Consider the following 19,006-nt stretch of genomic DNA (forward strand, 5'->3'; position numbering starts at 1 on the left):
CAAACAATAACAATAACACAATGACAGGATGATTAGTACAGATCAATGCCACATGAAAGAAAGAATCTAAAAAAGACAAACATTGCATACCAGCAAAAACGAACGATTAATACAGAAATTATCACAGAAATACAACACATGGTACGCAGCGACATTAAGGTGGTTTTCCCGCAAAACCAAATAAAAAAATAGTACAGGAGTTATTTCCCCTATCCAGATCAGAATGTGTAATGGCGGGCGACTTTTGGCGTTGCAGACACAGTAACAAATGTAGCAATAGGTAAGGTACGTGTATCGCATGAATAATGAAATATATGTCATATGGTGTCTTTTTTCATATTATAATGTATTTTCACATCAAGAAATGGAAATAATTTGATTGAAAGCTGTATTTATCAAAAGAAAAATAGCAAGCGGAGTTTAAGCTCCGCCCACCTGTTTACCTTATTTGGAAATTCAATGTAGTTGCGAAGCTTGCAGTTTGCAAGTTGGTTAATTGAAAATAACTGAAGTAGCCGTGCACTTGTCAGTTGAGATTATAACGACCTGGTCGAAGAAACTGATGAAAACAAATGGAAAATTTATTCAATATGATCCAATGTCAGGACAAAACACGACTTAGGTGTAATTTATCGCTTTCAGGTATTACAATCCAGTGGAGGATCCAGAACTTTTCCTAAGGGGTGGGGGGCGCTGATTGACCTAAGAGGGGGCCCGCTCCAGTCATGCTTCAATGATTCCCAATATAATCAACCAAATTTTTCCCACGAAAAGGGCCCCCCCTGGATCCGCATATGCAATCTAGAGACGAGTTATATACTAAAATGCAGAGGGCATGGCTTGTGCACTAAGAGATCAGATTAAGGTTCCACTAAAGTCAAAATATAGGACACTTCATAAACATCTAAACTTTGCCTGTATTTTTCAACCTATAATGAATAAAGTCATAAACTATGAGAACATATGTTCGGTGTCTTTCGTATATTAAAATGATGAGAATGGAAATGGGAAATGTGTCAAAGAGACCGCAACCCAACGGTTACCATAGAACAGACAATAGCAGATGGTCAGCAACTTGTTTTCGTGTTCAGACGTTTTATCTTCTATGTTTCGTGTTTAGTAGGATGACTTGATGTGTGTTTATGTTTCCCCTTATTTATTTTCCATGTTTCCTGTCATACTCTTTAATTTCTCGTGCTTTTGACATACATCATGTACATGACATATTATTTTTATATTTATAATAATTATTATCAGTATTAAAATTGAATAGTCACTGCATTCACTTTCCCTCTAAAATTAGAGTACATGAATGATATCAAATATCTGAACTGTGTTCCTGTTCAGTGTTCAGCTATATATATCCCCAGTAAACAGAATCGAGCCATACTGGTATTTGTAAAATTTTCATTGCAAGACCTCATGTCCAAGAGGCAGGAAAAAAAACACTTGTAATAAAGCTAAGTATTCTGTTATAACAGACAAGTGTGTACAAGCATGAACGGATGCAAATCATATCATTTATTAAATGGAAAAGGCCACAGCCTGTTTAGAAACAGTCAATTTTGTGGTATATTAAAGTCAGTCTGTCTGTCTGTTCCAGAATTGAATATTTTTCCTTGCATCTTTCTCAGGAAAATAACAAGGACTTCTAAAATTTAGTTTGAGGGTTTATGAGTCAACAATACCGTGTGATGCTTTTTCATATTCACCAATCAACAAATTCCTGTGTACCTTAAAATTCTTAAAGTGTATGGGGGTATCAAAAGTGATCAGTAGCTCACAGATTCACTTGTTTGTGTTATATTATTTTATATTTTTTTGGGGGGAGGGGGCTGGCTATTGTGAGCAGTGTACTCAGCACTTCTAGTTTAATCATAAAAATTACATTAAGACGAGCAAAAATTAGCAACATGCATATCCTGGGTTCATTTAATTTGCATTAATATAAACATTTAACGTTTAATCCCGCTGCAAATGTTTGCACCTGTTCTAAGTCAGGAATCTGATGTACAGTAGTTGTTGTTTGTTTATGTAATTTATAAGTGTCTCTCGTTTATTGTTTTTTTATAGATCAGACCGTTTGTTTTCCTGTTTCAATGGTTTTACACTTGTAATTTTGGGGCCCTATATAGTTTGTTTATTGATGTGAGCCAAGGCTCCGTGTTGAAGGCCATACATTGACCCACATGTATAATGGTTTACTTTTATAAATTGTTATTTGGATGGACATGATAGAGAGTTGTCTCATTGGCACACACACCACATCTTCCTACATTGTATTTCTATTGTATGGCAAAAGTGATTTCTTTATTTTAAAAAATATATGATTCATTATCATGATTATACATGTTACAATGTATACACAGGTTCATACTATTTTTGACATACATGACATACAGCTCTGTAATTTTTTTCACTACTTGTACATCTTTGGATTTTAAATGTTTGGCTTTGAGCGTTCCTGATGAAGGTAAATCCAGACTCGGCCAGAAAAGTGCTATGGAGGCATGAACTTATTGAACGTGTTGTTTTCAAATTTTCATGCTCCTTTATTTTAAAAAAAAAGTATGTAATAACATTCTCTTTTTTTTTTAGGTCACCTGACAATAACAGGATTGAGGTTACAGTACGCCATTCAAGCTGTGATGAAATATAAAGTAATGGTTTGAATTTGGAGAGCTTCATTACACGTATTATAGACAGGTAAATTGTTTTATCCTGCAATTATCTAACTATTGAACATGTACAATGGGACGACTCTCCTGAAGGGTCCCAAGTTAAACAGAAATTAAAAACTATATATCATCATTTAGGCCTTATGGCCTTCAACAATGAGAAAAACACATTCTGCCACATTGTCTTCTCTAAAAGGCGCCAAATCATAATATTAATAAACCTGCTGAAGGAGAAAACTAATGGCCTTATTTATGTGATAAAAAGTGAATGAACAAACAAACAAACAAACAGCAACTGCTCAATTAAATCAGGGCCGTAACTACCTTGAATTTTCTACACCAAATTTCTTGTGGATTACTGATATTGATCATGTTGATATTGAAGTATTCCTGTCATTGTTCACATTTGGAAAAGGAGATACAAAATGATGAAGTTCAACATAATATTTAAATATTTATTACATAGTGCGCCTTATTAAAATGTGTTTGGAAAATTTATTTTTTGTTCAAATGTTGAATGAAGACATTACTACTGGTAAAAAAGGACGAGAATTATTTTGTTAGCATTTTAACAGTACTTTTTTGAAGAAGTATGTTTGCACTAACTTTTCTCATATTGAAAATTTCATTTGATATATACATTGTACTTGTTTTATATTTGCATTTTCATATTTCAGGGATGAAGACCTGCAGTCAGACACCAGTTAAAAGTTACTTATAACTTCTCATGGCCATTATGGAAGATCTGATTAAAATTTGTTTAGAAAGCCACCAAATATGTCCATGAAAAATAGAAAAATGACAGCAATTCTACATAATGCACCGTACTAAGTAGAAGCATTGACTGTTTCAAAACCAAATGAATTGGAATTTAGTGTATTGATGCTGAAAGAGAGAGGAATATTATTAATTGGACAATCTAAATTCTTTTTCATCATTATTGAAGTTGATGTATACCATCTTAAAGAGTTTTTACTTCAATTAAAAGGAATACCAAATATACATAATAAAGGCAGTTTGGAGATTTGTGAATATTCTTAAAATAGGAGTTTCAAAAAGGATTTCAGTTAAAATATTGTATTTCACGGATGTCAGAAATGTAATTTTAAGTCTCTTTCATGAAATGTTTAAAAAAATCTGCAATTTCTAACCAAGACGAGTGAGAGATCTACAGATAGACATATGATATTCAGTTGAACTGTTAACATAGTAAAGGGGAATTTTGAAATATACATTTATAAGACTTCTATGAGTGTTTTGTTATTTTTATGGCAATTACAGGGAACCGATGTAAAAAGTTATTCAATATAGATATTAATCCTACCAGAAAACCTACAGATATCATATGTACATTTCAGACATATACAAATTTCATCATGTACATTGTACATGTACAAATGTAAGCATGCAATTCACTGATGCACCACCTACATGTATGTAGTTACTGTACATGTACATGTAATTGTAAAAGTAAGAAAATGACATACATGACATATGATTGCCAATGAAACAACTCTCAATCACAGAACAACTAGTCATGTACATCATGTATTAGCCACCAGAGAACAAGAAAATCATATTTTGTCATGGTTTATATTTCAATCTCATTTCATAACACAGACTATACAGGTTTACAAAATGTTCAAAAGCATTATAAAGTGTTTTGATTGCAGTTGTTGGTCATATTGATGTTGGCCTTCAATACTGAGCAAGACCTCTGTACAAATGTAACATCCACAGCATGTTTGAACCAAAAAATGTTGGATATTTTTCTTTGCTTGCATTTATCATGTAGCTGCTCTTTTGTACATATGTACATTTACATACATGTTCATATGCATTTAATTTTCTACTGGTATACATGGTATACTTGGAAACTTGTGATTGAATATTTCCACAGTATAAATAATTCTTATATCTAGCAAGATTAGCAAATGATTTTAGATATACATGTACCGCATTATATTACCATATGCATACATAAAACATTTTACATGTACATTTTTATTCTGGTTCATAAAATTTCTTCTATCGGGACAGAAAAGAAATACCATTTCAGTTGACTCCAATCTCAGCAGGTGATAGGAAATAAGTTTTCTGATTTAAGGGCATACGATACAGTTTTGATCCTGTATTTACAAGTTCATGAAAATTTGCATATAGGCTATTTTTTACCTGATTAAATCAAATATGCAATAAAAAGTATACCTTCATGTGCTACTTTTTGAGTAAAATGAGGTCGAAATTTTGTATATTTGCTCGAAATTTAGATTTGTGGCCGCAATTTCTTTTTCGAAAGAAAGACATAACTTTTTTGTTATAAAAGATAAACACAATTTGTTTTTTGTGAAATAATCGGTGATTTCTGTATTTTAATAATATCTTTAAAAAATATGCATTTTTTTAATCAGAAATAACTCATATTTATCAAATGTTCATGAATTGAGGAAAAAGCGTATTTTTTTACTGCATGTTTATCACAATTAAAAAAATCCTCTATTTACAGTTTTATAAAATTTGGGTCACATAATCTCCCTGCAAAATGAAACCAAATGCCGTTTTAAAAAATAGGGGTCCATGAACTCGTTTTCAAATTAAATCAGTTTGAATGATGAAAATCCGTCGAAAAATGCATCTTTTCCCGATATGTCACAGTTTGACGTCGCGAAAATAACAAATTACGTTAGCAACGTCATTACCTTCCCTGTAACTGTATCGTATGCCCTTAAACATCTTTAAGATGAACATGAATTAAAATATTATGGCACTTAATAATGAAAACACAATTGATTGATTGTGCTGAATGTCACATTTGCGCATACAACTATTTCTTTGCTGTGCACAGAAGGCAGGAATTTAATATGAAATGAGCGGCAGTAAAAAATAGGTCACTATTTCCAACTTCATGATAGAATATTATTCTTTGAGGTTAAGAAATTAAGATGATATATATACAAGGCTGCAGATTGAATCGTAGGTACATGTACATGTACCTAAATCTGAAACAAATCAGATGAGATTAAAATATAAGTCCTATACAATGTATGCATCTGAAATAATTTTTCAAACTGGTATTTCGCTTATATATATATATATATATATACAACTCGTCTAAACATCAACCCAACAATGTTAGATCTGTAAATTTGCTTTCGCAAATTTTTGGTTCTTCCCTCGCCGGGATTCGAACCCATGCTACTGTGATATCGTGACACCAAATCGCCTGCACTGCAGCCGTCCCGCTAGACCACATGACCACCTGGGCTCTAAAAAAAGAGCTTTCGGTGGGCATATGTTACCTTTCCACGTCAGTTTTAATCTAGCGGCGTACTACAGTACATGATATATAAGGCATGAAGATGTTATTGTTACAGATCAGCTAAATTATCTATAGTAAAGGTATATATATACATTGTAAAAATGTACATGTAGTGGAAGCATAAATTATAAGAGCACAAAGTTTATTTTTTAAATTTGGGGTACTCAATGTCTTATCTTTTAATCTTGACTCCAAAAGGTAGTGTGTGCAAATATTGAAACTCACACATTCTATGAAAAAAGGAATTATATCCCCCATGTTAATGCTGGTGTACAAATTTTAAAATGTATGCCTTTGAATTACAAACATAATAAAATCAGTAAAAGTAGGGCAGAATAATTTTACCAAGTAACTGTAAGGATATTAGAATAAGTCAAATACTGCTCCAGATTGGTTGAAAGGGAATATTCTGTGTATTAATAAGACGCAGGAAATAACTATGGAGTCCGACATAATAAAAAAAAAGTAAGCCATACAAAAAAATTGGCATAGCAGCTGGTGAAAATAGATGCAAAAGAATCACCAGAATGAATCTAAGAGTGACAAATCATGATTTACAATTGATACCAGTCACACTTGATAAGCAGGAGATATTCAACAAATAAAATCTCGATCTATTGATGTGATGCAGGTAGGAGTTATTTAAACATTACCAATGACACACCCAACTTCTTTATAAATGCAGCTTTTTTCATTAAAATGTTAATGATTCACAATCACAGGCACTTGTCTCAGAAAAAAAAATTACCTATATACCTTAATATTAAGGTATATAGGTAATTTTTTTTTCTGAGACAAGTGCCTGTGTTCACAATACACAAACACCAGAAGAGACGTAATAGGCTAATCTATTAAAATTTATGTAATGAAATTTTACTTGCAGAACGAGAACTATACAAGCACACGAGATGCGATTCCGGATTTGAACCCCAAAAAAGGGGGGAAGGCTGCATGCCCCAACACTACATGCATGTAACCCACGTATGGGGTGTATAATAATGACCTTGTAGGCTTATCTATTAAATTAATGTATATATTGAACTTTGACTTGTAGAACAAAAACTATACAAGCACCCGAGATGCGATTCCGGATTTGAACAAAAAAGGGGGGAAGGCTGCATGCCCCAACACTACATGCATGTAACCCACGTTTGGGATGTATAATAATGACCTGAATAATTATATTTGTTTGCCTTCAATAATTTAACTAGCAATAAGAGAATAGTTGTTTCAAACTTCGCACAAACATATTATTAAATGAAACGCCGGTGAAAACAAAATATACACGTAGTTTTCCCGTCAGCCGATCCGACTACTAGAGGGTCTTTCAAACGCTTTATTCGTGCATTTTAGGGCGATTATGCTACTACATGTTAGAATAATTGAAAAGTGCAGGTGCAAGAGCTATACCAACCCACTTCATTCTGGTATTGGTAGAAAGGCCACATTTCAAACTTTTCGAAAAGTGCTGCTACTAGTTATATAGCGTTCGAATAAAAGAAATTTCACAACCCGAAGTGCCAAAAAATCAATAAATCGATTAAATTCTCCATGTTTTATTGTTTTTTAATTACAAAACCTCTAATGAAAATTAAGTGGCAGCACTTTTCCAGTAAAACAAGTTATCCTGATTACAACGAGCCCAAAATCAGGGCGATCCGATTTCATCTTGCACCTGCACTTTTGACTTTTTTGGGAAATGTCTTTACTTTCAGTTTGAAGTCACGTGACACTAGTGTATTTATATTTTTCTAAAAATAAAAGTTTGTAATATAAATAGGAATAGACCCTTTTTTCCCCGATTACTCATATGACGTGTATTTTGGCTTTTAGACAGAGAAAACTCACTCTGAGTTCAATATGATTTTTCTTGTGTTTAAAAATGGAAATTTTCTTGAAACGACCTTAACACCCCTGCGTACAGATCCACATCATATGTAACCAAAGGCACACAGAAAAAGCATATTAGCAATAATGGAAGACAAGAATACAAAAATGTTCATGAAACAAAAACACAATAACAGTATGTATAAGTACAGAGCCACGTCAAATGCAAACCACAGAAGAAAACCAGACTAAACAGTAAAAGTAATATTTAAAATCACATATAAAAGTATACTTCTGTCTATAACACGTTATTAACTTATTAAGACAATGTCAGTACCCATAATCTATACTTTAAGACCATCATCGTGTATATATCATTCAAGTTGCATTACTTTCTGTCTAGATGACTATGTAAAGGCTCTACCTCTAGGTCATGGTCCAGTGCCTTTGAATTAATTAGCAAATTTCAATGTTATTTATTTGTGCAACAATACTTTCTATACAGTCACATTACTGTACGTACATATCAATTTGTTGACCCTTTACAGGTCAGTCCAGGAAAATTAGATTATTGATGGTTCAGTGACAATTGATTTTATTTCTAACTGTGTGACGTCAAACGCGCTATTCAATGTTAATGTTAATGTTAATCTAAACATTTGTTTGTCAGGGTAATGATTCGCTCTGAGTACTTAAAATCTTTCAATCTTTAATGGATGGATTAAGAAAAATGAGGTTGGTAAATTTGATGTATGCCTTATAATACTTTTATTACTTTTGGTTTGATATCCATTTGATGTGACTCTGTGATTTTACATTGAACGACACAATTGATTAATTTCAACCTGTGTGAAGTCAAACGCGCAATTCTACGTTAGGTAGTATGGCATTTGATGTGATTGTCATATAAGTGAGAGGTTTAGCTAGCCATAAAACCAGATAAGTCAATCTACCATTTTCTACATATATAAATACCTTTATCAAGTCAGGAATATGACAGTTGTCCTTTCGTTTAATGTGTTTGGGCTTTTGTCTTTGTCATTTGATTATATGGACTCTCCGTTTTTAATCTCCTCGGAACTCAGTATTTTTATGATTTTACTTTTTACCTGAGCATTTTCTGCAACAAAATACATACTTGTTCTTGTTCACCAATGTAATCCCATAATTTTGCTATTTTCAGTAATTAAAAAATTTGGGCATTAGTATGACTTGAATAATTAAATCCCTCTCAGTGTCCATGTTTTGTTAATAGATTTTTCTATAGTTTAATTTGCCTTAATCTAGTTTTTTGTAACGTAAAAAGACTTCAACAATGAATAGAAAAACATGACTAACTGACTGGTTTTAAAACACTGGTAATAAAATTGTAGCTGTTTTGCTTTTAAGTTTGCATGTGGATGTTTGTATCACAAGTTTATACAACCTATCATTTATATTCCGCCTTTACGCGAAGGCCAGCACCAAAACACAGTAAATGCCGTATGACAAGCTTTTAATTCATTTAACTTTGAAACAGAATCGCAAAATGTTGTTATTCTCTTACAATATACTCGTAAAAAAGAGAAAGATGTATTTGTGTTTGCAATAGAGTTCTATTCTATCTATTTTCGTTTTGTTTTCAAGATAAAAAAAAAAGAGGGACGAAAGATACCAAAGGGACAGTCAAACTAATAAATCTAAAACAAACTGACAACGCCATGGCTAAAAATGAAAAAGACAAACAGAAAAACAATAGTACATATGACACAACATAGAAAACTAAAGAATAAACAACACGAACCCCACCAAAAACTAGGGGTGATCTCAGGTGCTCCGGAAGGGTAAGCAGATCATGCTCCACATGTGGCACCCGTCGTGTTGCTTATGTGATTACAAATCCGGTAAATAGTCTAATTCGGTAGGTCTCATTCATGAAAGGGAAGGGGATTGTAGTTACGACGTAAGGAACATATCCGATATCATTTGTGAAACGGTTATTCCATTGATAATATTTGCCAAGTCTTGTTCCACTGCATTCAAACGTTAGATTACTTTAGATTTATTTGTTGTTTTTTGCACATTTAGTACATCATTTGTTTTATGGTTCTTATGAGTCCTTACCAACTAATAAAAAAAAAACCACACAACACCTAAATCCTTCATAATGTTTCTCGCAAAAAAAGAAAAGAAACACGAAAATAAAAGTCCGAGTTTAAAGTAGATTTCCTCGGAGTTTAACAATAAATAAAATATCCTTTTATTAATGGATAAGTGAGATACGCATATAAAAATCAATTCAAACTGTAATTGAGAAAATATGATAAATTTGATATTTTGCAAGAAAAAGGTACTTAAAGCTAGATTACGTTTTTCTTTATTTGACAATCCATCGATTGTGTTTACATTCGGTTGAACAGCTTGTTATCACTATATACAACCATAAAATAGATCAGCCATTTCAATAAAGGACCGTGTAAAAAATAATCACCACAAATAATCATTTACTTTCAGGGTCAAAATAGTCTATACAAAACCATCTTTATAATGATATCCTCCGCATTAAGATTCGAGTCTAGCAATCAATTTGAATACCTTTTGATCATATTGAATTCCTTCGACTTAAATGTCACCATGTCTTTAGTGTGATAGTTGAGACAAATTTAAATAGAATATAATACTGTTAATTTGTAAACCGTGCCGTAGGAGTCAGCTGGGAATGGAGAGGGATAGACTTTAGAAAGTGGCAAGCTCAAAAAGCGATGTACAGTTTAATAGATAAACAATTTGGCAGTGTCCTCTTCTTATCTGATAAATTAAATATATATTTTTTACGCCTACTCATACGTCTCTGTATGTACTTGAAATACAAGGTTTTTTTTATCGACAGTTAAAGACATCTTACAACGATATATATTTCAAATAAATGATACGTTTTTAATTTAGAAAAGGAAAACCGTTTTAAATAAACGGACGCCGAACGAAATTATCCACAAAATACATATCAACAAGTAATAAAATATTGACCTTCAATTATATTTTGCCTTTCTTGATTTTTGTTATACATTTTCAAGCATTTTTCTTTTGATCTTAATGTGATGCATGTAATCTAAAAATTATTGATTATTAATAAGTGATATGTCACCATGTGTTTTTTTATCTTGATAATCTTAACTCTTCTTTTTGTGATTCAAGGATAGACTTTAATTTTATGTTTATTTTCTATTTCTGCATGATATCGGAATCTGTTTTCTACATGCATTTTGTTATATCATTTTAAAGGTAAGAGCATACTGATTTGAGTAAAACTACTATTATAATAAAACAGAACGACTTTTTATTAGTATACACATACAAATAATAACAGAAGAAGTTAAATGTTTAATTATACGTCAGTAACAGCAGACCTCAATGTAGAAAATAATACACCTTTAACTTGAAACCAAATCGTCAAAGTTTGGTTTGATCTCAAATTTTACAGGGGCATCAATACCATCCAAGACAGAGATTTTAAAACTTTTTGAAAAAGGCATCATCTCAAATAGATTGGAAACAGTGTCGTCAGGTCACAAAATACGTTTATTTTAAGGTTTGTAAAAAAATATTTTAAACGGGAAAATTTTGATAAAAAATCTCAAGATTCTTATAAACGTGTGAATGTTGTGGATATTCGTGCGCTCTTTAGAGAGTCAAATAGTGAACGAATATATCGTAACCATATGACAGTTTTGTGCATCTTCTTAACATTTGAAGACCACTGGTTTGTATTTGTTAACTAATCTACACGAACAAACAAAACAATAGTCAAATATCGTTTTATCCTGGCCTCTAGTAGGGGTTCTACAACTAATCTTTCAGTGCTTTCGACTATCAAAGAACTTATTGATGTTAATAATAACATAATATGAAAATAGTGGAATAAAAAATATATTTTAATTTTTTAAATTAATTACGTGTTTTTGTCGGTACTATTGATACTGTTCACACATCTTATGAAACACAAGTTTTCCTTCTGAATCAAATGATCTTTTGGTAAATAAAGGCAACAGTAGTATACCGCTGGTAAACATGAATGTAAATATATTTGCTACAACTCATATAAAACATGTTTCTCTATTGAGAAAATTAAATATGCTAAATGTAATTACTGGAGGTGTGATGAGATGATTAAAGCTGATAATTTTCTACTTGATAATATTGATGTTAACATTCGATAACACACTTTATTGTCTGGTAGTCGGTATTCATATAGGCAACAATTGCGCCCCTTTAAAATCAGACTTGTTATTGCAATATTATGAATCACAGTTTATGACACACTTAATTGGTATGAAATATGACGACTTTATGTTTTATTCATTTACTAATTAGTTCAGCGGGAATCAATATTTTACTAAATATGTGTATTTACAAAAGTCTGAATATATAAACAGGTAGACGTATTTGCCTATCATATTTTCAAATTAAATTAAAAAACATTGATAATATAGATGCAAATTCATTGAGCTTGAATTAGTTTTATCTCATGGCAGAGTTAAATAAGGATTTTCTTGTTTTTCAGATAAGATAAGTACTCAGTTTGATTGTAAATGGTAGGATGGCTCAACGCCTCTTTTTAATGGTCATAACTTGGTGTGGTATTTTCATCATGATGAATCTTCTGCTTACGTTCAATGGTAAATAATATCTTAAATGATTCAAACAGATTTTACCCGTTCGATTGCCAGACATGAATCTCGTGGAACAATATAATTTTTCCCAACACAGCAAACCCAATACTGTGCGTGCTCTTAGTGACAGCATCACTGAAATGCGTAAGAATTGTAAAACTAAATAGACAAAAAGTTTAATTGAGTCTGATATTGTCCTGTTTTAGTAGTGTTACACGCAAATACAACAGCAGAAAAAAAAAAACACTTTAAATTTACATAGGGTAGATTATTGTTCGAAATGTATATATATATAAACAGAAGAAGAAGTGGAATAGTTTCCAAATTGGACAACTCTCTCCACCAGAGACAAACTGACATTAAAGTTAATATTTGTAGGTCACCTTCAAATTAACCAAAACCCGGTTTTTAGACATTAATTCACTTCACGTTATGTTCATGGTTTAACGAGTTATGAGATTTAGACGATTTAATCTTTTCAGTCATATTTTTAATAAAATGGAACACATGTTGCGGAACTATAACCTACTCATTAAAAATCTTTTCTTTTCTTAAGATTAACGGGTGGTGAACACAAAAGCATATCCTATGTAATTTTGTGCGAAGTGCTTTGAAATGTTCGGTATGTTATTTTCATCTAAGAAAAAAAGAATTATAAGACGTATTTGATTAGGTTACAATCAAGAAGAATCTTCAAAAATGGAATAATGTTTACGGCACAGTGAGCATATCCGTTGTTATCTTCGAACCACAAGTAGACTGCTTAACAATTCTGCTGTTTATGTTGTTTTTAAAAATGTGTTACTGTACTGAAGTTGCATAATATATATTTGGCACTGGATGTAAATAAAGCAATAATCGCTGAATCAGTCAATCAGTAAATTAATCTTTTATTTTAGCTTATCCTGTTCACGTTATATATATTACATCAGCGTACCTACCTTTTGTTTACAATTTTAAAATTAATCTTTTCTACATTTATTTCAGATATAAAAATCAAGGAGGAGTATACGCTGCTTTATCTTAGTAATATCAATATCACTACAAACAACTACTCGCAAGTAGTAAAATACAAAGTCGGTACAAAAGAGGTAAGGAGTATGCAACTAGGTATGTGCCGTATAACATGGGTTTTTGTGATCTATGGTCAGAGTATTCTTAAATAAAATGAAATAAAAAGGACTTATTTTCCTAAATAGTTTAATCTCTTATTTCTGAACTTGCTTCTCTACTAGGCAATTAATAGGTTGAAATAACGCTAAGAAGTATCTTTGTTTAAAACCTACCCACTACGGTAAATCCAGTACTGTTTATACAATTTGCTTGCAGTCAATTATGATCTATCTAGTCAATGTTCAGATTTACTTGTACAAACCAAAATCGTCTGCTACGAAAAGTAACTGAACAATAATTAATTGAATTCAACACATCGTAGTAATATTACTAAATGTACCGCAAGGGCAATGTTAAAATGGACTGAACGAATGAATATGATTTCATTCAGCATGAACTGACGTGGCATTATAACACATATTGCATGTTTTGGTTTTGTTTTTCTTGTCCTGAAATCCTTTCATTATAATCTCAACCAAAGACTTTACAAGTACATATACAAGCAAACAATTAACCCCCCAAAAAATTGAATTATTATATCTGATTCAGTTTATTTCCATAAATACAACAGAAGATAACATACTGATACTTTAAGTTATAAAGACTAACACATGCACAATTGTTTTCTATATCGTTTAAAACTTTTTGGGGGGTTTGGTTTGTATTTTTTTTTAATACATTCTACATTTTGAAAAGCATGATTTTCATTTTCTAAAATTTAGTTTGTTTATCTGGTCAAAAGCAACAACGAACCCCTTCCAAAATATGACCTTTGAACGAGATAAAAAAAAAATGAACCATGATTGCCTATACGAAAAGTCTCCTTCAGAGAAGAAATGCAATATATCGTTACTATAGGTCACCGTACGACCTTCAACAATTAGAAAAACCCATTTCGCATAGTAAGTCCGTAGAATATTTAATTTGACAAAATCAACAAGAAATACATGTTTTGAATACTACTGAAATGATCATAAACTATCCGCCTTTGGACGTAAAGGTACCAAAAATAAAAGAGTTATGAAAACAATGTAACATTGTTCACATAAAGAAACTCTTATTTATCAAGCTTTCTTGTTGCCATTTTCTGTAACTCCTACGGGTTTACTTTTACTTATACTACTACTACAAGAACTGTTACGATTAAAAACATTTATTTCATTTGTTTATTATAGAACATCAAAAGTACAAAGATTAAAGACGACCATTTGAAAGATGGTTACCATTTCCCTAAACATCTATGTAATTCAGAATCATTGAATGAAAGCAAAATGGATGCATTTTTTAAGGGCAGTATAATGCCAATATACAAACATCAGCTTGCCTATTGTAGAGTTTATAAGGGAGGATCGACGTTCTGGAGACGTCTCCTTTACTGCTTAGACAAAGACTTAAAAGTATCCCCTTTTAGCATAAAACCACAAGACGAAAACAGAAAATACCGTCGTACCTATGCAATGAATAGTATGAACTGGATATATAATATGCTAAGAGTGAAGAAAAGTTTTATGTTCACCAGGAATCCTTATTCACGTATTTTGTCAGCTTACATCGATAAATTATACTCACCTAATCCGTATTTTTGGAAAACGATTGGTGTCAACATTATGAAAACAATTCGTAATAGAACCTCGTGTGGCAGTGATGTTACGTTCAGAGACCTTGTGGAATACATCATTAAAACACCAATAGAACGTTTGGATGATCACTTTATACCCATAAGTTCTATATGTAGACCATGTAAAGTACAATATAGTTATATTGGCAAAATGGAAAATTTTCTCAATGATACTATGAATATATTTAACAAATTTGGAATAAACTCAACGTATTACATAACACACAATTTTAGCGAACTTTATAAATATGATGCTATATACGATACTGTACAAGCTGTAATTGCTTTTCGACAAGAGTCTGATAGATGCATGAGTCGGTATACTGGATTGAATCGAATTTGGAGAAAGTTACAGACAAGGGGAATAATTTCGGAGAATTATTATCTCCCCTTAAATAAAAAAGAGTCGCAAAACATATCATCATCACAACTAATGACACTTATTTTGAAAACAAATAAAATATCAAAAAAGGAGGATCTTTTATTACAAAGACAGAAAATGTTTGTTGATGCGTATAACACTATTCCTATTGATACTTTGTACAAACTACAGAATGTGTATAATAATGACTTCAAATTGTTTGGATATGATGCTTTTCCAGATTCCTTGTTTGGACAACGTTCTAAGATAAAGACGGATATGTTTATGACTGAAGTGAAAAGAAGTGTATTTATATAATTTTGAAACGACACAAAAGCAAAATAATGATAACTTGCACATTTTCATCTGAAAGCAGACTGAACAACCAATACTTAATTTGATGAAATACTACAATCACTGATCTTTGAATGTTAAACACTTGCATTAATTTACTTGGATTTCATCTCTTTATTACATTTATGTTAAAAAAAAATCATTTTTTATATCCACATTGATTTCTCATTTAAATTTTGTAATATGAAGCATTCACGTTTATTTTGTCTAAAGTTGAATTAAGACGTTGTTTGACGAATTCAGATGCGAGCATACATGTTCATCCGTGTCAGGTTTTTTTAAGTATTGTTCAGAGTGTGCACACAATTTGAAGACAAACGACTGACGATTCTAAAAGTTGAGGATATGCACTTTTCACTGCAGACATTAATTATTATGTTCTGCATGGTGATTTAATAAATGAATATAGAGATAACGAAAACAGTATCTAAATCTGTGAAAAAGACACTATCATACTATATTAGTAGTTAACAATATGTTATAGATAATAAAATTAAAACAGTTCCACGAAGAAATGTCAATTACAACTATTGGTCAAGAACAACTTGAACTTTATAACTACCACCTATTTTGATGCTTAGGTCAGGCACGGACGGAAGTCAAAAGAAGATAATATATATGGTACAGCTTTTGACAAGTAATTAATAAGTGTGCGATAAATGTATTTTGAATATACTTATTTCATTTATAAGATCTTGTAATTTTTTAAGATTATAATTACGCATTGGAAGATATATTTGAAGCACTCGAGCTTTCATAAGCTTAATCATTGCGATACCTTGTCATATAAATTGATATATTAGTTTGAAGTATCGATATTATATCAGATGTATAAAAAAAACTATTGACACTTTAAATGACAAAAACTATCAATAATGTACATCTATACATAAGTAGTTTTGGACTAAAAAAAATAATAAAAATGCTGAAACAAACGGTATATAGAATAATTTAGCACCAAAACACGACCAACAAAAAAGATTTTTGTCATAAAATCGATTCTAGTTTTAAAGACAGTTTTCATTGATTTTAAAATTTTAGGTCAAATAAACTCATCATAGATACCAGAACTAAATGTTGTAAAAACGCCAGACGCGCATTTCGTTTACAAAAGACTCATCAGTGATGCTCGAATCCAAAAAGGTAAAAAGCCACATTAATTAAGTACGCAGTTGAAAAGCAAAAGAGTGTTCAGGATGATCACCAGTCATTCCGCTTTCATTTGATTTCAAAATTACCTATATATATATATGCTGCATATTTTGAAGGTTATATTCATGCGAAGGATCTATTTTGTGTTAAATATGTACTACTTTCTGGTATGAGATTACTGGTCGGGCACGAAGTAGTGGTTTCACACCTTGTAACTAGAAAAATATGGCAAGAAGCAGAAATCAGCTTTTCTTTTTTTTTGTGCGCTCCGAATAAAGGTAAATATGATGAAGTGCATAGGTCGCATAAAATGTATGACGTGTTGTGTTAAAAAATAGCTGGTTGGTTAGTTTTTATTAACCGAATACTGTAGTGTTTCAAAGCTTTGTTTATCACTTGAATAAACATAAAACAGAACAAATGTATTTAAGAAGACAAAAAACAGAACGAATGTTCAATATTTTTCTGTTCTATTCTTTTTTATACACGCTACCTTCTTACTTTGATTTCATGAAACGAACATTTTTATTCATACAAACTAATCAAGCAAATACTATGACATTCAATTTAAGGGTCCCGCCTATAACAATACGATTGAATTGTAGAATAAATGCTAAAACTATTTTCCGACATTTGTAAAAGCGATAACGATTTAACATTAAAATCGTCATTCGATGAAAATCTGATCAGTTTAATGAATACTAGCTTGTAAATGACATTTAATTTATAAATGTTAAACCTGCCAAATATTCTCTATCTGTTCTGCTTCATATAAATATGTATCCCACCGCACACTTTGTCTATTAGTCTACAAGCTCTTCAACTGTCAGTTTGAGTCATGGTGAAAATATATACAGCTTTGTTTTTTCTCTTTCTGAAAATATGCGGATTAGTCTGTAATGAGAATACTACTTACTATAATGTACATCCAGAGCAGGACAGATATAAAATGCAGGTCTATGGTGTATCGTCAGAACCAAGTGTCGACAGGTATCCTGTAGAGAAAATAAGTAAGTATAAAAACAGTTTTATTTTATGGGTTTTGTATGATCAACTTGTCCAGCTTTGGCTATAATGTTGCTAATGGGTTTTTTGTTGTTGTTATAAACTCATCATCCTTTTAATAGGTTTAGCGATTCCATTCACTTTGGCCTCGAGCGTTATTGAAATGACATGTATTGTCAAAAAGTGAATATTGTGCAAGAATTTTTTCACATATAATGTTATTGTTCTGTGTATTTTGAATAATGAATGTTGTTTAGGATTTTTCCTTCTTTTTTGTGTTAGCAATGTGACTATTTGTATGCAAAGTTTATAATAGGAAATTTATGATAGCCCAGTTACGTTGCGATGTCTTGATACTGCTAAGATTACTAGTATATCATTTTGAGACTTATCGAGTTTAACACTGTTGGTATAACATTTAGTGTGTATGTTGATCAATATCAGGTTACTTAAAGATATTTTTACGTAAAAATATTAAAGATATTTTTACGTGAAAATATATTTCTTAAGTTTTAAAATCCCTAAGTCAGTTGAACAGGATAGTTTTAAACATCCAATTGTTTCTTCAATCGCTGTACATGTGCATCTATGTGATCATTTATATTTTTCAAAATTAAAAAAAAAGTTTTCTGTCTTAAGCAATTGATTGCATATCCTTTTGTTGAATCAGTGCTACGAGTGCTCATATAATTATAGTAAATGTCTTTATTGTTCAGGACATATAAAGACTTACTATGACTGTGTATATCGTACAATTGTCACAGCTTAAGAGAGTGTTGTGATCCCGATAACTTGTGAATGTGCATGTCCAATGTAAATGCCTGAAATTGCAATGGTTGTCCTTTGTTGTTGTACATCATGATGATATTAATTTCATTGTTTTTACACAAATCAGCCTTTAACCTTTCCGAAAAATAAGCCCCGCGGCAA

At 31.5% G+C, this 19,006-nt stretch overlaps 1 protein-coding gene and 1 long non-coding RNA gene across 3 annotated transcripts; both read left to right on the plus strand.

Annotated features, from left to right (window-relative positions):
- Nucleotides 1-217: 217 nt before the first annotated feature.
- On the plus strand, nucleotides 218-3,901 carry LOC134700611 (uncharacterized). 2 transcript variants are annotated; one of them, XR_010103939.1, is made up of 3 exons: nucleotides 218-285; nucleotides 2,599-2,706; nucleotides 3,356-3,901. It is a non-coding gene; the product is annotated as an uncharacterized LOC134700611 (long non-coding RNA). The 2 variants fall into 2 exon arrangements; XR_010103938.1 differs by having other exon boundaries at nucleotides 218-280.
- An 8,631-nt stretch (nucleotides 3,902-12,532) lies between these two features.
- On the plus strand, nucleotides 12,533-15,970 carry LOC134700602 (uncharacterized). The gene is made up of 3 exons (XM_063561977.1): nucleotides 12,533-12,617; nucleotides 13,461-13,564; nucleotides 14,762-15,970. Exons 1-3 carry the CDS (start codon nucleotides 12,533-12,535, stop codon nucleotides 15,881-15,883), a joined length of 1,311 nt encoding a protein of 436 aa, XP_063418047.1. The 3' UTR covers nucleotides 15,884-15,970.
- Nucleotides 15,971-19,006: the final 3,036 nt, after the last annotated feature.

The sequence above is a fragment of the Mytilus trossulus genome, unplaced genomic scaffold (genome assembly GCF_036588685.1).
Source record: "Mytilus trossulus isolate FHL-02 unplaced genomic scaffold, PNRI_Mtr1.1.1.hap1 h1tg000164l___fragment_2___debris__unscaffolded, whole genome shotgun sequence".
Taxonomy (NCBI): Eukaryota; Metazoa; Mollusca; class Bivalvia; order Mytilida; family Mytilidae; genus Mytilus; species Mytilus trossulus.